The 17,625-nt window shown below is 43.8% G+C and overlaps 1 protein-coding gene across 1 annotated transcript in view; it reads right to left on the reverse strand.

Annotated features, from left to right (window-relative positions):
- Positions 1-7,950: 7,950 nt before the first annotated feature.
- The window catches only part of ANTXRL (ANTXR like), a 59,153-nt gene continuing 49,478 nt past the window's right edge, over positions 7,951-17,625 (reverse strand). The window contains exon 18 of the mRNA XM_005520831.3: positions 7,951-12,980. Within this exon, the coding sequence (XP_005520888.2) occupies positions 12,750-12,980 (231 nt within the window). The 3' untranslated portion in view covers positions 7,951-12,749. The remainder of the gene's footprint in view (positions 12,981-17,625) is intronic.

The raw sequence follows: 17,625 nt of genomic DNA on the forward strand, positions 1-17,625 counted from the left end.
AATTTGGTGAAATGTTTCTGTGAAATCATTTGAAATACCTTATGGTTGTAGCAATATTTTCCTGTCTAGACTTCTCTCAGAATCTACCCATGCCAGCATTTATTTATTTATTTGCAATGGAAAGCTGCCCTGATGGAAACATTCCCACCAGCTATATCTTAACTCTTGCTATGTAGGAGCTTTATGCCCTCCACATTTACAGGCCCACATGGGATGCTGGGTAAACACCAAACTATGGGCCTCTCTTATTTCCTGCCCACACACGGCTATTTCACTTTACTCACAAGGCCCTGATGGCCTGGGAAATTGCCCTGGCTGTTCCCAAGAGAATGAGCTGGGCCAGCTGCCCCTGCCTCCAACACATCCATCACACGGTGAGGGTGAGCTGGGAAGGAGGAGACGGCATTGCCCCTGGTGTAACAACCGTGCTGCTGGGTCTGCACTGGCTCTGCTCCCAGTCACATGGCAGAGGCAGGCTGATCCACAGAAGGAGAGCTCACCAGTGGTCCTTCAGTCCTCCTCCTCTGGGGATGGCAAAGACAAGGTGCCTTTGTGAGCAGGGTGCATCTGCTTTTGCTGGATCCCAGTATTTGCTGCCTACATACACATTTCCCTCTGCTGGGGTATACTTGGTCAGCTTGCCAAGGAGATAAGCTTTCTTGAGGACTCCAAGGACAAAGAAGCCCTTCTAGGCAGAAAATCACGGAGTTACAGCAAACAGCCATAGGTCACAGGGGGCAGCAGACACCAAACCAGACAGCAAATGGGAAAAAGTCCAAGGGGTCATTCTTGCTGTCATAAACTAAAAAGGCTGTGAAGGGACAAACCAGGGCACTTTAATACATAGAAACACTGGCCAGGTTTTAATCAATATAGACAGGCTAGGAAAGGTCTGGAGAACCTGAAACGTGCTGCAAGGCTCAGAGCAAGGCTGCACAGACTTAATATAGACCAGAGCAGTGAGGACTTGCAGGCTAGTGGAACAGAAAGCAGTCCAGCACCCCTTTTGCTTGTGCAAATATCGTCACCCTGAGCAGCTGTAAACATGAACAGATTCGTCTTCATTGCAGTTCTTGTCCCTTCCTTAGCACTTGTGCTGTGTGAGTGATCTTATCTGTGGTTCATGGACTACTGCTGTATACCAGAGACACGCACAGCCGTTCCAGCACCAGTAAGCAAGGCACAGCCTCACACATACCTCGACCATCGCCCTCAGGGACATGCAGCTCTTTAGAAAAGGGGCAGAAGATGATGCATGGACTCTCCCAAGCTCAACTTTCTCACCTTGGCACTGCCACCCCCCAGTCCAGGGGCCATGCCTGCATTTCAGGCACTACTGTTTTGGAAAGTGAACCCCAAATGCACAAACCAAAAATTGTCCAGAAACTCTGCTCAGCATAATATTGGTGGTTAGAATTTGTCTCAGACAGCAATCGTGTGAAGTGCAGTGTACTGTGTTACCCCACGAAATGCAGCCATCTCTGATCTATCTGCAGGAGGAATACCTGGGCAGTGGGTCAGTCATGCCATGGGTGCAGACACCCACAGTGTGTCTGTACAGTGACCCTTTCTCAGGCCTCATCCACTGACCTCCTCCAGACTCTCAGACTCCCTACACCTGCTGACATGCCAGGCACAGCCGCCAGCCAGCAAGATTGGGCAGCAACCTCCTGCAGAATAACATCTTACACCATAACCAGCTTTGGGTTTGTATTTTTGAACCATTTTGTCCAAATCAATTTTCAGCTAGACAAAAATGCAGCAGGTACCAATACACTTAGCCTTTCTTGACTCTGTCCCAGGACTTTCCAAGCTTGAATCACTGACACTGGAGCTGCCCCTGATATGTACTCAGCCAGCACAAAGGGAATAGAAATCACAATCAGGATTTTTAACAAAAAGGTGCCAATAGTCTTAGAAAGATGCATGACTGGCATCACTTTAAGAAGCTTTTGCTACCCATTAATCTCAAGCAGGCTTGTTGTAGGTCGAATACCAGCGGTATAAAGGATGCTCTGATTTACACTGATGATGACTGAAGTCTTCTAGGTTATAGAGGCAGCCCCCTTTTACATCTATGAGTTTTTGAACTCTGGCCCTATGCCTGGAAAGTTTCATGCCAAGAGCTGACTTCTTTGGAACATGAAAGCCTGTGGAAACCAGGTTCTCAAATGCTCAGCAATTTCCTTTCATGGCTTTCACCTCTAATAAAATCTTTTCCAGACTAACAAAAACAGCACAGTCCATTGGGAATTTCATCCCAAAGCATGCATTTATTTGATTTTTCAGCCAGGGACTTGAAAATCAAGTGGAATCGTTGAGGAAACAGCAGACCAAACACACAGATATACTGTTGGGCAAACCAATAATACTATAACCATATAACATAAGTACTTAAATTTGAAGAAGAAAATACCCTTTAGACCAAACAGGAGAGGGGTATTTTGCTGCAAGGCTACACAATGGATACCTTTCTCCAAGCCAGTCTGTAAGCAGAACCATGCAGAACTGGAGCTCTGACAAAGACCCAGTTCAGCAAATGTCAGAGTTAGGGTTTTTTTAATGTATAAAAGAAATTACCAAAATCACATACTATGTGCTTTCCAGATCTGAATATTACCCTTATACAAGTCTTTCAGCTTTACACCCATTATTACTGAGAGCACCTGGCCCTACATTCCAGGCTCGTAGCGCAGCCCCTCACAAACAGGCTCACAGTCTGTCAGACCATGGGGGTTTCATCCTGCAGGTTTTAAGCCATTGTGTGAACAAGACCAGAGACCAGGCACTACCCTCTGCTGCTCCATTTCCCTACTCCCCCGTTTCTTCCTGTTTATCACTCTTAATCACCTCACCTGAAATTAGATCTCTAAATGGGAGAGCTGTGTAAATTTGCCAGCAAGCCTATCCAAAGTTATTGGCTGTATATGAATGAGGTGTGAGCTGGGTGGAGAAAAGGGTCAGATGGGGGAGGCAGCAGTTCAGAGCAAGGAGAGCATCTGTAATGCAAAACTGAAGTTGCCAGAGCCCCCCAAAAATTGTACTACTTGTCAGCTCGCTACTCACTCTGCCTTTTCCTCTGGTGCCTTTGAACCATGTTTCACAGTGAAAATGACCCCAAAATAGGTTTAATTCCATTTGAAAATCATTATCACAATTTAGTTTTTGAAGTTGCACTGCAAGCAACTATGAGCCAAGCAAAAGAGAAATTTCATATTGCATGTTGTGGGGCATGTTCAATTAGAGAAGGAACAAAAGGGTGAAAAGTCAGGGCTTGATTCTCCTCAGCACCTCAGTGTCAGTCGTGCCTGTGCTGTGGGGTCTCTGCCCAGAGGTTTGCAGAGGTTAGTGAGGGGTGTGGACTTTGCTTTTCCCAGCAGCTTTGCTGCCCAGGGACACTGCTGCAGGTGGGAGAGCCAGGGCGAGGCACCAACACTTGCCCTGCCTCTGCTCTGGCACTGACTCTGCCTGAGCATTTTCTGCTCATTCCTTTCTTAGCTAGTGCCAAGGAATTCCTCCCAGTTGCTCTAACAACCATTCCCCACACAAAGCAGGCAATTGCTGTACTTGTTTAACCCCAAAGGCCAATAAAGAAAGCAACCCTCTGAATCAAAATGGTCAGAGGCGGCTAGCTTGGGTCTGATGGGAACATGACAGATGCCAGGAGCTCACATGCCAGCAGAAGGTTGTAGGCAGCATTTAGCGAGTCTTTGAACACAGCCTGGCTGTGAAGTATTTTGTGCCTCTATGGGAATTGTTTTTTGTGTGCTCCTTGATGGAAAAGTACAGGTGTTTGTACACAATTAAACACAGTCCTGCTGTTTGAAATGACCCTGTGATGGAGGCAGACTCACGCAGAGCAGCCTAAGAGAAAAGTAAAAAAGAAAAATTTGCTCACATTCCTGGATGTGTCTGAGTCCAGCTGTTCCTAGCAAGGCAACAACATACCCTTTGCTGCTTGCAGTCTCCCAATTATTTATGTCAGAGCTGAGCAACATCGGTGGCCTTTTGGTTGATTTTGCCACAGAATTGCAGTGACACCACCCAAGTCAGTGTGCTCATGCCAGTCACACAGGTAACACTGCAATGGGTATCCAGATCTCTCTTGGTGGATGTAGAAAAGGCATCTTAAAATCTTGCCAAAGGAAAACAAAAGCAAAGAGAAGTGTTTCTTCCCTGTCCCGGGGCCATGGCTGCTGAGGCCAGCCCTGGCAGAGAGGCATTGTGCACTTTGCTTGGCTGCAAACACACTGACAGGCTGGTTTTACACTTATTTCCTGCTTGAGTTAGGGCTGCTCCTGAACTACCAAAAATATTGGAATGCCAAACATGAGTCATTGGCCAGGACCAGGAGCCTCTCAAGCCTCTTGCCTCTGCCCCAGGGCTTGCTGCAAAGGTACCCAGAGAGGAAAGCTGGCAGCTACAATTCAGCTACAATTGCTGAAACCACCTGGCCAGGAGTGCTGAGCTGTAGTGATCCAACAGCCAGAGCTGGGCTCTGTCCTTGCAGGAAGGGAAACTGAGGCACAAATGGAGGGCAGAGAAGCAGCCATAACTTGATTGGCCTGCACTAGCCTCACAGGAGGGAAGGAAAGGCCACCCCACAAAAACAACTGTGCGGAGTTTGTGAACCCCCAGGTGCTCCATCAACCCCTCAGAGCACCTGTTGGCACCAGCAGGCTGCAGCTCAGACCCATGGGGAGCAGACAACCACCACTCCTGCACCTTCCACAGCTCAGGAAAAGGAGAATAGGACTCATGAGGGATGCAAAACCTCACCCTCCAGATAGAACTTCCAGGAGACCATTGCAGAGATACTTCCTGAGAGCACCTGGGAAGCATCCTGCCTTCTCTTCCTGGGGTGTTGCTGAGTCCAGCTGGCCTGGCCTAGAGGCAGACCTGCTCCTTTGCTCCTGTGTATGGCCAGGAGGGAAATCAGCTGTTTCATACGTTCATTTGTGAGTCACTTCAGCAATACAAATGATCAGTATTGGAAAAAAATAGAGAGAGACTGGGAAATAGAGTTACAGTTTCTCCCTGCCCACTTTTTTCCCTAGAGAAGAATAAGTGCTTCAAGGCACAAGTAGTCCCTGGCCATAGCTGCTAGTTTGGGAAGAGACAGACCCCTCCAGGGTCTCTCTCAGTGTCCTGGCAGATAGGCTGTCACTCCTGATGTCTCAAATATAGGCTGTTGGTGTTCCTGCAGCTGGAGTTTCCTGGTGAGCTATAGCAGAGCCAAGTCTACCATTGTGATGATGCCTTTCAAGGATTTTAAACTACCTTCTGAAGGCACTGTCTGCTGAGGGCATTGCAGCATTTTCCAGTTGGAAAAAACAGCCTCACTGACGTGTTGAAATCCCTTTATCAACGAAGATCCCAACAGGTTCATCAGAAATCCAGAAAAGAAAAAAAACAAATGCAAAAGCTGAACTAGGACCAACCTCTACCCCTAGGCACATTCACTATGAACTAAGATATTCTTGATACAACAGGAAAGAGAGGCACAAAGCGGGAACAGTTGTGTTTTTGAAGAAAATGAGCTGCCACATGTGCTTGCCATATTTTCCCTTTGGTTTTGATTGGCCAAATGTCTTTGATGATGAAGGCGGATCTTGGGACTCCTGTTTCCACCTCAAAACATCTTTCTATGTACTGAAAAAAAAAGAGTGTGGAAAATCTCTGAGGGCACTAAGTTTTTTACCCTAACAGTGCATGAGGCATGACCAGTAAGGCAAGAGTTGCTGTATTTGGTAACCTGTGGCAAACACATGGGTGTTTATTACATGACTATGGCTTGACAGCTGTGTTCCTGTGCTCACTGGGAAAACTCATGCTCTCGATCCATATCTCTGCCATCAGAGGGAAAAGTGTACACCAAGTGTGAGGTGTTCTGGGTCACAGGACCTAGGGTGGTTCTGCAGGGCTCCCATTTCCACCATGAAGAAACATAGTCTGAGCTCCAGAATCACAGCCCAGAGGCTCAGCAAGATGCAGGACACCAGCATGGATGAAGGGGAAGGCAGCTGCTCCATGGCAGGGAGAGGCTGGTGTGAGGAGAGCTCACTTCAGTGAGTGACCTCTGTGGCTGAGATGGGCTTATCTAAGGACCTTCAGTGAAGTATTGATCCATGCAATCATGTATCTCTGAAAGCTTAGAAGGATACATTTCTCAATCTATGCCACAGGCAAAACTTTTCAGCAGGAAAGGTTTCTTTTAGAGAACTTTTTCGTGTCATACATAATCTCACAGTTCGAGCTGCAGTCAGAAATCAGAGTGATACCTGGCCAGGAAACTCCAGTGCAGACTCCTGTGCAGTGAAAAGGGAGGTCCTCCAATGTGCAGGAAAAGGTGAAATTTGTCACAGAAACAGATGAAACTTGAGATGAGTCCTATCCCAAAGGGCAAAACACATTCACAGAGTAAAGACCAGGCAACTTCCAGCATGGGCAACATGCTCTGCCTGTGGTTTCTTAAGGAATGAGAGGAGAGAGGAAAAGAGCATTTTTTCCATTCCTGGCTCAGGTTGCCAAAGCCAAAAGAATTCTTGTTGCTGACTTCCATGCAGCCAGATTGGGTAGAGGTTGGTGTATGTGAACATATAAATGCCACTCCTGAGACTGTGAGGTACATTGATGAAAGATTCTAAATCAGCACTAGAGGCTATTTATAGACAGTTCCATAACCAAAGACCTGGAACTGCACATTCCCAGTCTCTGGGAAAGTTCAGGTCAAATCTGAATTTTGTTGTCTCAGGCATGCGTAAATCCAAGCAGCCACAGCTGCAGCCAATGTAGGGTTTTGTTATTGCAGAATAAAAATGCCCAGAGCCTTGGCTGCAGGACCACTTTTGTTTATCTGATCTCTTCCAAGCCTGCTTTTTGAGTAAGAAGCAGATGGAAGAACAAAAAAGAGCGAAGGCCACAAAACCGTACTGGGTGACTATTGTCTTGCCAGCTTGGGGTGCAGAGTGAGAGCAAGACAGGCTTTTTGTCAGAGCCCCTGCCTCCATGAGGGAATAGCACAGCTCCAGGCTGAGGATTTCAGTTCCCATTAGCAGCACAGCCAGTTGGAGCTGCCCAGAGGGAAGTGAATGCCTGGCTCAGCCACCATGCAGCTCCCACCTGCTTTGCTGCAATGAGTTCATGTGGCTACCAAACCCCCAAAATTTGGTGTCCACCGTTTTTTGCAGATGAAGCTCACACGTGCTCAGGGGATTATGTATGTGAAAAGACCAGCTTCCTTTCCCCTTGTGGCTGCCATGCTGGGCACACTGAGTGCAGAGCACAGCTCAGCAGCTTTGCAGCAGCCTTGATTACCCATAATTGTGGCCTGCTTGGGTTGGAGATTTTTGTGGCCTACCCCTGTTGACCTTCTTGCTTGCCCTATGTTCACCAGCCCTCTGCCCCCAGTCCTCAGTCAGGCTGGAACAGATACAGAGGAAACATTGGAAGCAGGGAGGGATTGAAAATCTGTAGTTCTGTCTGAAGCCTGGTGACTCCAGTGTTTTCAGAGGTGTAGGATTTGCCATGGAATATCTCTTTGTTAAAGTCTTCAGCTCTGGCATTTTATCTTGCATGGATTTTACTTTATGTGTTCTATGACTCCTCTTTTAGATAGCAGCAATTAATTCGGGCTCTGCTCCATGTGTTAATAAATGTCTGAGCCCTGACTCCAGTTCAATTTACTTAGCATTCCTACCTGGTTTCAAAAAACAATGGCTTACCTTTGAATCAGACAAAGATCAAAATTCTCAGCCTAGAAGCATGAAACTGAGGCACAGAACATACTCTTGTCCCTAACTGAATTAGTAGCAAGTCGAGGGTGGTAATTCTGACAGCCCAACTTCACATTCTTCTCCTGACAATTATGTGGCTGAGCTGATTAAAAAAGAAGATACAGAGAAGCTTATCACCTCCTAAAATGACCCTGCAATGAAATTCGTTGTAGTGTTTAACCAGTAAGCACTTTTATTGTTGATTCTGAAGCCATTAAAGACTACATTATGTTGGATTACAAGATTTTGGCTACATCTCCCACATTTACATGCAGGCATTACATTTGCAAGGTTTTCTCAGAAAAACGGAGCACGTGCCTAAAATGCATAAAGTTACATGATTATAACATGGAAGCAGCATGTCAGTTACAGAAATTTGTACCACATGTACCAGTAAAAAACCCACACCCCCAAGTAAAGCTTCTTTATCCCTCAAAAATCTTCCTGCTTCCTCTGTCCCTCATCTCCATGCCCCAGCTGTGGATCAGCCCACATCCCCACTGTTTCTGAAAACACTACATCTTTCTAAACAAATGAAAAATTAAAAGATTGAGTACAGTACATTTTTCCCCACAAAAATGCAAACATTTCCTAAAACATTTCTCCCTCACTACCCTTCTCCTCATCTCCCAAATGAAAAATCTATCATAATCTACACATTTGTTCAAGCACTGTTATATGTTAGGAATCTCTATTACATTATTCAAAGGTATATCAGTAACAAACTTCTAAAAAAGCTAAGATGACCCAAAAATTCCCCTTGCCCCAAAACTACAGAGAACTGAAAATGCTATACTGCATTATCACACTTGCATGCATGTATCCTGAGCCACCTCTATTTATTCACCTTGAGCCCCTTTTAATAAATAACTGTCCAGCAGTAACATCCAGAAGTGTGCTGTCTCCACCAAATTAAACTCTATATTTACAGAAGTAGGGCTGTTTTCTCAGTGAAATGTTTCTTTAAAAAAACCCAAACAAACCACAAAAAAAAAATAGTAACAACAATAAAAACAGCAAATGATTAAAGAGAGAAAGCATATTACTGATCATGTTGTCTGAAGACCAACAGGACTAAAAAGTATTAGGAGCACCAGGTGCACATGTATTTGAACTGGTACAGTTCATGAAATAATGTCATTCATTGTTATGCTTGCCCTTTCACATGAGAAGCTGATTCTTTTCTTTTTTTTTTTCCCCCTATTTAGGACCGTCTGCTCTGCAGGCGATTCCCACAGATGGCAACACATGCACTGAGCCTGAAAGATGGCCATAAATATTCTTTGATCAATGTGGTTCTGTATCAGGTTTAAACACATTGAGTTTCCCTCCCCGCTGCTTTGCACCTTGTGTCATTTAACATCTGTACTAAGTGTGAGATCAAGGTCTCCTGAATCCTCGTTTTCCTCTAGGATTTGGGGAAGCATTAGATATTCACTTTTTGCAAGTGTCAAATGATGCCATATACTGGAAAATACATGGGAATCATCCCACATGAGAACATTTCTTAGCAGTGTAACTACTACAATCACAATTGACATATACAAGAATGCCAAAACAAACATTGAAACAACAAGCCTATTGGAGGGATTTTGTCCTTCCTTTATTTTCTGACATTTCTCATCTGATGGACATGAATATTACTGCCTTGATTTCAGTTGGTCTATTTTGATTTATACCAGGTAAGCATCAAGCTCAACAGATGATAAAATAGCAACTAGTTTCTCCTACTGTGCTGTTCCAGTGCCTGAGATCACTGCAAATGGATACATTTCTATACAAACATAAGGCCTTTCTGTAGCCAGCATATTCACAGCTCCCACCTTTGCAAAGGAAATTTCAGTCTTCCTCCTTTACCAGCAAACTAAACCTGCAGTGCTCCTATCAGAGAGGCTGCAGCCAAAACTTGAGTTACACACCAAATGTTCAATTTTTTTTACAGTGAGAATGCAGGAAACTCCTGTATTCTCATTATGCAAAATCTAATTCTCAAACCCATGGTGGTTCCTGCTTTATCATACATGAATCCATTCACCTGGGATTTGGCAAAGCCTAAGCTGTTCCTATTCCTGCTGCATCTGCAAGTTGTGCAGAATTGTTAGTACGTGTTATCTTTGCAAAACTGTCTATTCCAGCAAAGAAGAATATTCTCCTCAACTGCAAACAACAGGCATGTTGGATGTGTGACTGTGAGAAGCCCTGCCTAAGCCAACACCTCCACTGTCACTGGTAGTGAGTCAAATTCCACCAACATTAACATGAGGGCAAACCACCAGCTCTACTCACCCCTCCCAAGACCTGTACAGGTGCAAGACAAGACAAAATCTGGCTCCCAGGCTTTTTCATCAGCTAAAGTTAGTTCTGGACCCACCAAGTCACAGCTTCAATCTCACTGCTGCCTGCTGATAAGAGACTTGGCATCTACAGAGCAGTGGTCTGTCACAAACCCATGAGAAGTTAAAGCTCTAATGCCCTGTTTTGTCCTGGCATGGGAATCAGTTTTATTGTCCTCTGCCATTTCAATTTCTAGTTAGCACTTGCTGGCTAATTATTCATATACAACCAATGTGAGAAGCTGTTAAGTTCACTGTACATACACATTACAAATCATCTTGCTAGACCCAGCAAGATTATTTCAGGGTTTCCACGTTACCAGCATAATGTTCATCATTGATCTCTGCTTGTGAAGCACCTTCCCCCTGCTCTCTCACTACAGTCATCCAGTTCCTTTCACTGGGGTCAACAGCAGAGATCCACCAGAACTGCAGTGGAAAATAGGACTTGTTTTAGTTTCACCTTTCAACTGAAAGAAACAGAGATAGGTGATGACTCTGTGTCACACTGGCTGCAAAAGGCCTTTCCATTCACAGGAGTGCAACTCTAAAGCCATTTTTGTAGAGCAAGAGGAACCAAACAAAACCCTACACAGTTCCCACACACAGGCACAGGAACGCACACACACACACATACTCTTCTTTACCCTCCAAACAGAAATCTATTCTCATGAACCAAATTATGCAGACCCTATTCAAGTGTCTAAAAAGAATGAGGATAGGGTTGAATGCATCCCAATTCTCCTTTCTGGTCACAACAGTCACAGGTCAGCAAAGTACTTGAGCATAAGGAAGTTTCTCTTGACCTGCAGGACATTTTAACAGCTCCAAGGCCAGTTGGCACTCACAACCATGATTCCACTACTTGCACCAATATACATGAGGTAAGAGCTAAGCTCAAGAGAGCAGAGCAGTGCAAGAGGAGAAAGAGGCTCTGTGGTTCTTCTGAGTTATGTTTGACAGCCTCAGCTGCATACACACGGCATGTCACAGTGATCAGCATAGACTGATGAGAGCTTGGTGGTGTTCTGCAAGCAGGCCTTCCACTGGAAACATTAAGCTTGATTTCTGTTTGTACCAGTACAATTTTATATGCCTGTAACAATGGCATGAAAAGGTCTTAAATCTGGAGCAACTGCATGATACAGTTAGAGTTTTATCTTAGACTTATGTGCCAATAACTACGGTGATGTGTTACACGCCCACGCACAGATGGAGAAATATATATATGCTGTGTCATAATGCAACATATCATTATTTCTACAACTATCCAAAAACAGAGCCAGTGCCAAAGCAGACTGGCATAGGTTCCCTCTCCAATACAATAGGTAGTGGTGGAGAAAAAGCAAGCTCAGGTGTTATTTTGATTCACTAGGGAATGCTCTGGGCACAACCCACTCAGGTATTGCTTAGTGAACACTAATAATGGGTTGACCCACAATCCCGCGTCATAAATTCCCACCTCTGTGTGGGCGCTCACATCGCTTTCTGGTGCCACCCAGAACTGAGGTCATGCGAGAGCAGCCAAGCATATAAAACAGGGATAAAACATCCTCACTCTTCACACCATGCCTCAGCCACAGGTAGACTGCAGGGTTACATATTAGTGGCATCTGAATTGTCTAAAGAAACAGCTGCTAAAAGAGGAATTTATGTTTGAGCCACAAAAGGGTTGAATTCTTCTTGGCAGTAAGATCAAAAGGAAATTCATCCAATCAAATAGCAATAGAATCAGTCCCTCAATGCTGCTGATATAAATAGCACATTCTGTTTGCTTACTGCAGTGTGTATGCTCAAATTCCATGTATGTTTGCTTTGTTTTGGACTACTCTTTCTATAAATGAAAACTAAATATCAAGTCAAAATATTTTTCTCAAAATTCCTCTGAACATTGGACAAATATTAACCCAAACCTTTTACAAAGTCTTGATTTCTAGATAATCTCACCTTCAGTGGTTGTCCTATGCAACCACATCGAAACATATGCAGAGATGGCAGGCTCAAAACTGAGTTTTCCAGGGGAAAAAAATATCCCTCTTCTATATAGATTATTGAGCTAGATTATTGGCACACAGTCTCATGTTACCTCATTACTGTTACAGGCTTCTTAAAACTTCCATGGAAATTCCACCTGCAGAACCAAAGGCAGAAAGTTATCTCTGCAATTGTTGATCCATATAAACATCTGGATGCAGTACTGTTGGGGAAAGGAAAGCAATTTCCTCAATGAACTATGTTGAACTAACTTGTAGGTGGCAGCTATCAAAGCCACTGATGCACGAGTACCGGCTAAAGTTATTAATGCATGATCTGACATAACAGGTCAGACAGCTGTCCTATCTAAATAGATCTTCAAATGTATACACACAAAAGCTGCTACTGTATCTAGATGATCGTTTTGGTTTCTTTCTGTTACCCATAGCTCTGAATCTTTCCACTGAATGTTAGCACGTGTGGTATAAATATATTCATACACTAAAATTGACACTTGGCAATTTTTTTTTCCCTTTTTTTCTTTTTTTTTTTCTTCTTTTTTGCTGACCAGCAACAAATTCTGATATCTTTAACTGTAAACCAATACTCAATAAATATGCTGTGTTCAGCAAAGAGACATGTTGTGTCGATCAGGTTTTGCTGCACTCTAAGCCATGGGCTGCGGTGGGGGGCGTGAAGGAGGAGGTCCAGGAGGGGCTCGGGATGGAGGTGGTCCAGGAGGTGGCTGCCTGGAAGGAGGTTGCAGAGACACAGGAGAGGAAGGATTCCTTGGAGCATTGTTGAGGGGAGCGTTGTCGCGCCATGGCACCTTCGGTGGTGGGCTGTAAGGGGCAGAGGTTCCGTCCGATTTCACACGGGTGAAGTTTATGCATCTTCCCTAGAGGTGAAGAAAAATTCGTTATTAAATAGCAGGTATTCTGGCTCATCAGCAGCAAGTCAAAGGTACTATAAGCAGAGAGGCCAGGCTACATTTCATCCAGCATCACTGACTAGATACTGGGTCCTAGAAATTACATTCAAACCATGCTGTACTAAAGCTCATACCTTCCTTGCTTTTCAGAGCTACTACCTGTAGAGAATAGCCTAGGACTGGCTTAAACCAAAAGGGACCACACTGGGACTGTGCTAACATGTGCTCTCTGTTCTGCTACTAGAGCAGAACATGCCTAAAGTGACAGCTCCACCCAAGTCATGCTTGCCTTGGTGGGATCCCTGACTGCAAAGCTGTGCTTGAGAAAAAACTTATACAGGATTATACCAGAGCAACAACATTAGTCACAGACACAATCTGTAGCTCTCATTTTTAGTGATCCTAGCCTGGCTGATGTTTGTGCTATGAGCATTACACTGGGATAGTAAGTGTCTTCTGTGCTCCAGCAGAGATGTGGCTCCTCTCAGAAACAACAATGAGGTGTGGGACTTTCACAGAGGGCTCTCCAATGAACATGATTCCAGGATGGATGCAGGATGCAGGCAGGCAGGATCTGATGGGAGCACTGTGTGTGGAAATTTTTAAACAGGAGTAGCTTGGTTTTAAAAAATATAGCAAGCATTGGGGATGTCCTAGTCAACTAGGGGCTAAATGCAACTAAGCCAGGGTTTCCTTTAGCCAAAATAAAGCTTTGCATAGGTTCCCACTAACCAAGTTCCAGATAGGAAGAAAAAGAGAGAGACAGACCCCAAAGACCAGCTAGCCTTTCCTGTTAGAAGCAGCCAGAGGCTCCTAGGTTAGAGGCAAAAGCTACATGGCAACCTCAGTGAGGCACCTCAGATAGGCTGCATGATGGAACCAGCAAACTAAATTCAGCTCGAGGTTATGAGAACATACCCATAGCAAATTCAGGAGAAGTATTCCAAATTTAGAAAACTTATCTCAAAGCTAAGCAGCTGTAGATCACGATGCTCCCCAGCTACCAATGGCTGTCACAGCAGGAATACAAAAACCCACACCAGTCACAGATTCTCTTGGCTCAATGCTGCCTGGCATGAGAAAACTCTGAAGGTGTTTAGAGAACAAGCGGAGTTTCTGTGGCAAACTCAAAAATCACAGTTTCCTCAGGAAACAAGGCAAAAGCCATCACAGCCAAACCACAACCATTTTGGTGAGTGACTTCCAATGCCTACACCTTTGTTCGTGAAAACTATTTATTTAAAAAGAGGGGGATCACTTAAGTCTGTGGCTTCTCTGAAGAAAGGCAAACAGTTTCTAAAGAAGCTTGTTTAAGGTCCAGAGCTCAGAAGATAATTTTACAAATGTAAAACCCAAAGGATACCACCCTATCACTTACTTGGAATGAATGGCTCTGGGCTTCCATAGCTCAACTGCAGACATGAGTTGTTTTTATAGACATGTTGTTGCCTGCACATGGGACACACTCAGGAGTTCTCTGTCCCAGCTTTCAGCACCACAATTCACCACTACACTTAAACAGCAGCATCAATGAATAGCATAAAATTCTCTTCCTAAAAGTCCAGGCTTGCTAAGCCAGACTTTGGTTATGAACCATGTTTGTGGCAATACTGTACTGGGGCTGGAGCCTCTGCATGGAGGAAAAAGGCAAAAGCCAAAGTCTTGGTTACTTCTGCAAAGATAAGCCATTGGATCAAGAAAACCAAGTCAATGCTTTGCTCTACTCCACCACAGAACTCGAGTCCTCACCAGCACTGCAGCAAGCAGCCATCCTTGCCAGGTATTTGTGTTTTGCTGTGCTGCTTCTGCTCTGTATTCAGAGCCCACTGGGAAATTCAGCAGTATTTATGACATGCAATGAATGTTACAGATGTATTTAACAGCTGTACATCAAATTAATTTAAGAAAACTCAGCCTTAATAATAAGTTAATAATAATAATAATAATAATAATAAAATTATGAATTTAGAACAACTAAATAATCACTCAGGTGAAAGAAAAATAAGAAAAAAAAAAGGTCAGAGGTGCTCAGATGAGATGCAGCATATGGGGAGGGAAAAATTTAGGGCAGAACAATCTCCCTCATAGTAAATGCAAAGCTGCAAATCCAACACTAGTGCTTTTGCCTACAAGCCTTTCCTACTCCTCTGTTGTGTCTCTCTCACAAACATCAATTCCAAATATATTCATAGTCTATAATCAAAGGGGATCCCATAAATCTGTTTGCATTACTTTCACTTCAGTTAAAGTGATAGGCGACGTCAAACTGCTGCCAGTTTCTGCCACACTCACTGATTTGTCAGACAGATGGGTAATTTAAAGGCCATGCGCTGCATTGTGTCATGAAAAATACGGTTGAGTTGGGAGAGTCTGACAGATAGAGGCTTGGATGATCGATGTATGTATTGTGACACTTCCCCACAAAAGATTACCAGTGTTAGCCTACAATCTCATATATCAAAGACTTCTGGTGAATACTGGAGCAAATCCTCCTGAGCACTTCAAGTAGCCATTGATAAAATGAGGCTGAACTCTAAGCCAGTGTCAGGATTAACAGCTGAAAAGGGAAAGGGAAGAACAAATGATAATAAATCAGAAGTGGTAGTTTGGACTAAGTGTATTTTGTCAAAGATTTCTAGGTTGAAGAATTAAGCCCTCCACACATCACAATTTCCTAATAACAGAGTGCCACTGTTATTCTACCTAACATGCACATTCCTCTTGGGTTAGCTTATAAAAAATCCATGATTTTTCTCAAATAAACATACTAACCACAGGGTTTTTAATATTTTTTGTTTGAAAGAATTAAGTAATTTCCTCTCCAAAGGCTTCTAAAGCTGGGAACACGGACAGAAATTAGGTATCCCACACACTTATCTCTGCTCCTCCTGCACAGAAGATTAACAGGGATTAAGAAGCCACCACCACCACTTTAGTAGTGGTAATGATCTATATTTTTCCAGAAGCATGGAAGGCCCCAAGTGTTTCAGGGAAGGTGTCAGAGTTGCAAGGTGCACAATACCAGGATGATCTCAGGCCCAACAGCTGTGGGTAGCTGCTGTATTGTGTTCCAGGAGGCAGATGATCTGCGTGAGCCCAGCTCTGTCTGGCTGGGGCCCCTCTCCCCAAGCAGCCGCGCTCAGATGGAGCGACCCGCACCGCGTACCGTCATTCAGGCACCAACTGAAGGTCAGCCATGTGCCATATGGAGCTACGCCCTTACTTCAGCTCACATCTGCACCTTCTTCCTCATGCACAATTATTTTGCCTCCCCATATGTCCATCCACTTGTTAGGCTCTTGTTATGCTGCTTTCCAAATTGGCTTTTCAAAAAGTACAAATACTGAAGCAGTGGGATCTGTCCTTGTCCCGACTCCAGCTTTTATCCCAGTGTAACAATCACATGTGCAATTCAGGCACTTTGTACTTCTAGGCAAAGTCTCCTCGACCACCTAGGATGTGTTATTGTGTGTGGTTTAAGGGGCGGGGAGGAAGGGAGGAACCTCCTGAAAGCCACCGCATCATGTTGCTGGGCCACCTTCATCACAGTGCTCACTACATCATTCCCCAGCACCCATTTCCCCAAAATCTTTAGCTACTACTCAGCAAGTTTTCAATTGACAGAAATGATTGTTAAAAGAATCCAGGCAATTCAAAGAGTGCCATGGGGAAGTCTGCTCACCCATGATACTAGCAGCACTTCAGCAAAAAGAATTTAAAATATCCAGGCCATCTGCCAGTAGCTGTCCCTTTTCTCTCTTCAGTTTAATACATGCATTGGTGTTTAACAAAAATCAAATCCAGTTTCATCTGTGTGCATGTCAGTACTTGTGTACACAAAATTTTGCCTGTTTCTTATTTTTAGCTACATTAGTTGACCTAATAAAAGACATCCTTCCTGTTATAAGTTTTGCTTGATTTTCCATTCCCTCTTGGTTTGGCTTACAGTCCCAGTGCTACAATCTGGATTTGCAGAGGTGGGTATCTGACTGAAAAAGAGTTAGCTTCACTTAGTTTACTGAATTTTCTTTGACCTTATAAGAATATGACACTTGCATTTTAGAATGGATTAAAATAAGTCCTTTAAAATTTGAGCGTGACCATTCAAAACACTAGATCACCACATTTAAAATGAAGTTGCTTCCAGTAAGGAAGTATTAAATTATTATTTATTATTTTTAAATATAAGTATTATTTAGGATCCTGAAATACAAAATTAACATAATTTCCTTGGTCTCTCTCTCCAGTTTTGATTATCTATGTCACTGGGATGAGTCTGCCAGCTTGCTATGGACCTGGTTCATCAGCATGCAGCTTCACTTCCTAAATATCTCTCGATAGCTCACTACAAAAATGTACCTCTAAATCTCAAAAGAATAGATTCAGATTTTACACTACTTACAAAACCACAGAATGGAGCATATTATAAAATGTCATAATCACTTTAGATAAGTGAAGGCTTTGATCCACACACCCAGAAAACAATGAGATATACACCTTTAAGATCAGCGACTTCTGAAAAAATTGAATCTTGGCAAAATTAGGGATTACCCTAATGTTCTAATAAAGAACAAGATTGTACTAGCAGAAACACCTACACAGAATAACCTAA

Source organism: Pseudopodoces humilis, chromosome 9, assembly GCF_049639895.1.
Source record: "Pseudopodoces humilis isolate 2021_Gansu_Grassland_sample_001 chromosome 9, ASM4963989v1, whole genome shotgun sequence".
NCBI classification, from domain to species: Eukaryota; Metazoa; Chordata; class Aves; order Passeriformes; family Paridae; genus Pseudopodoces; species Pseudopodoces humilis.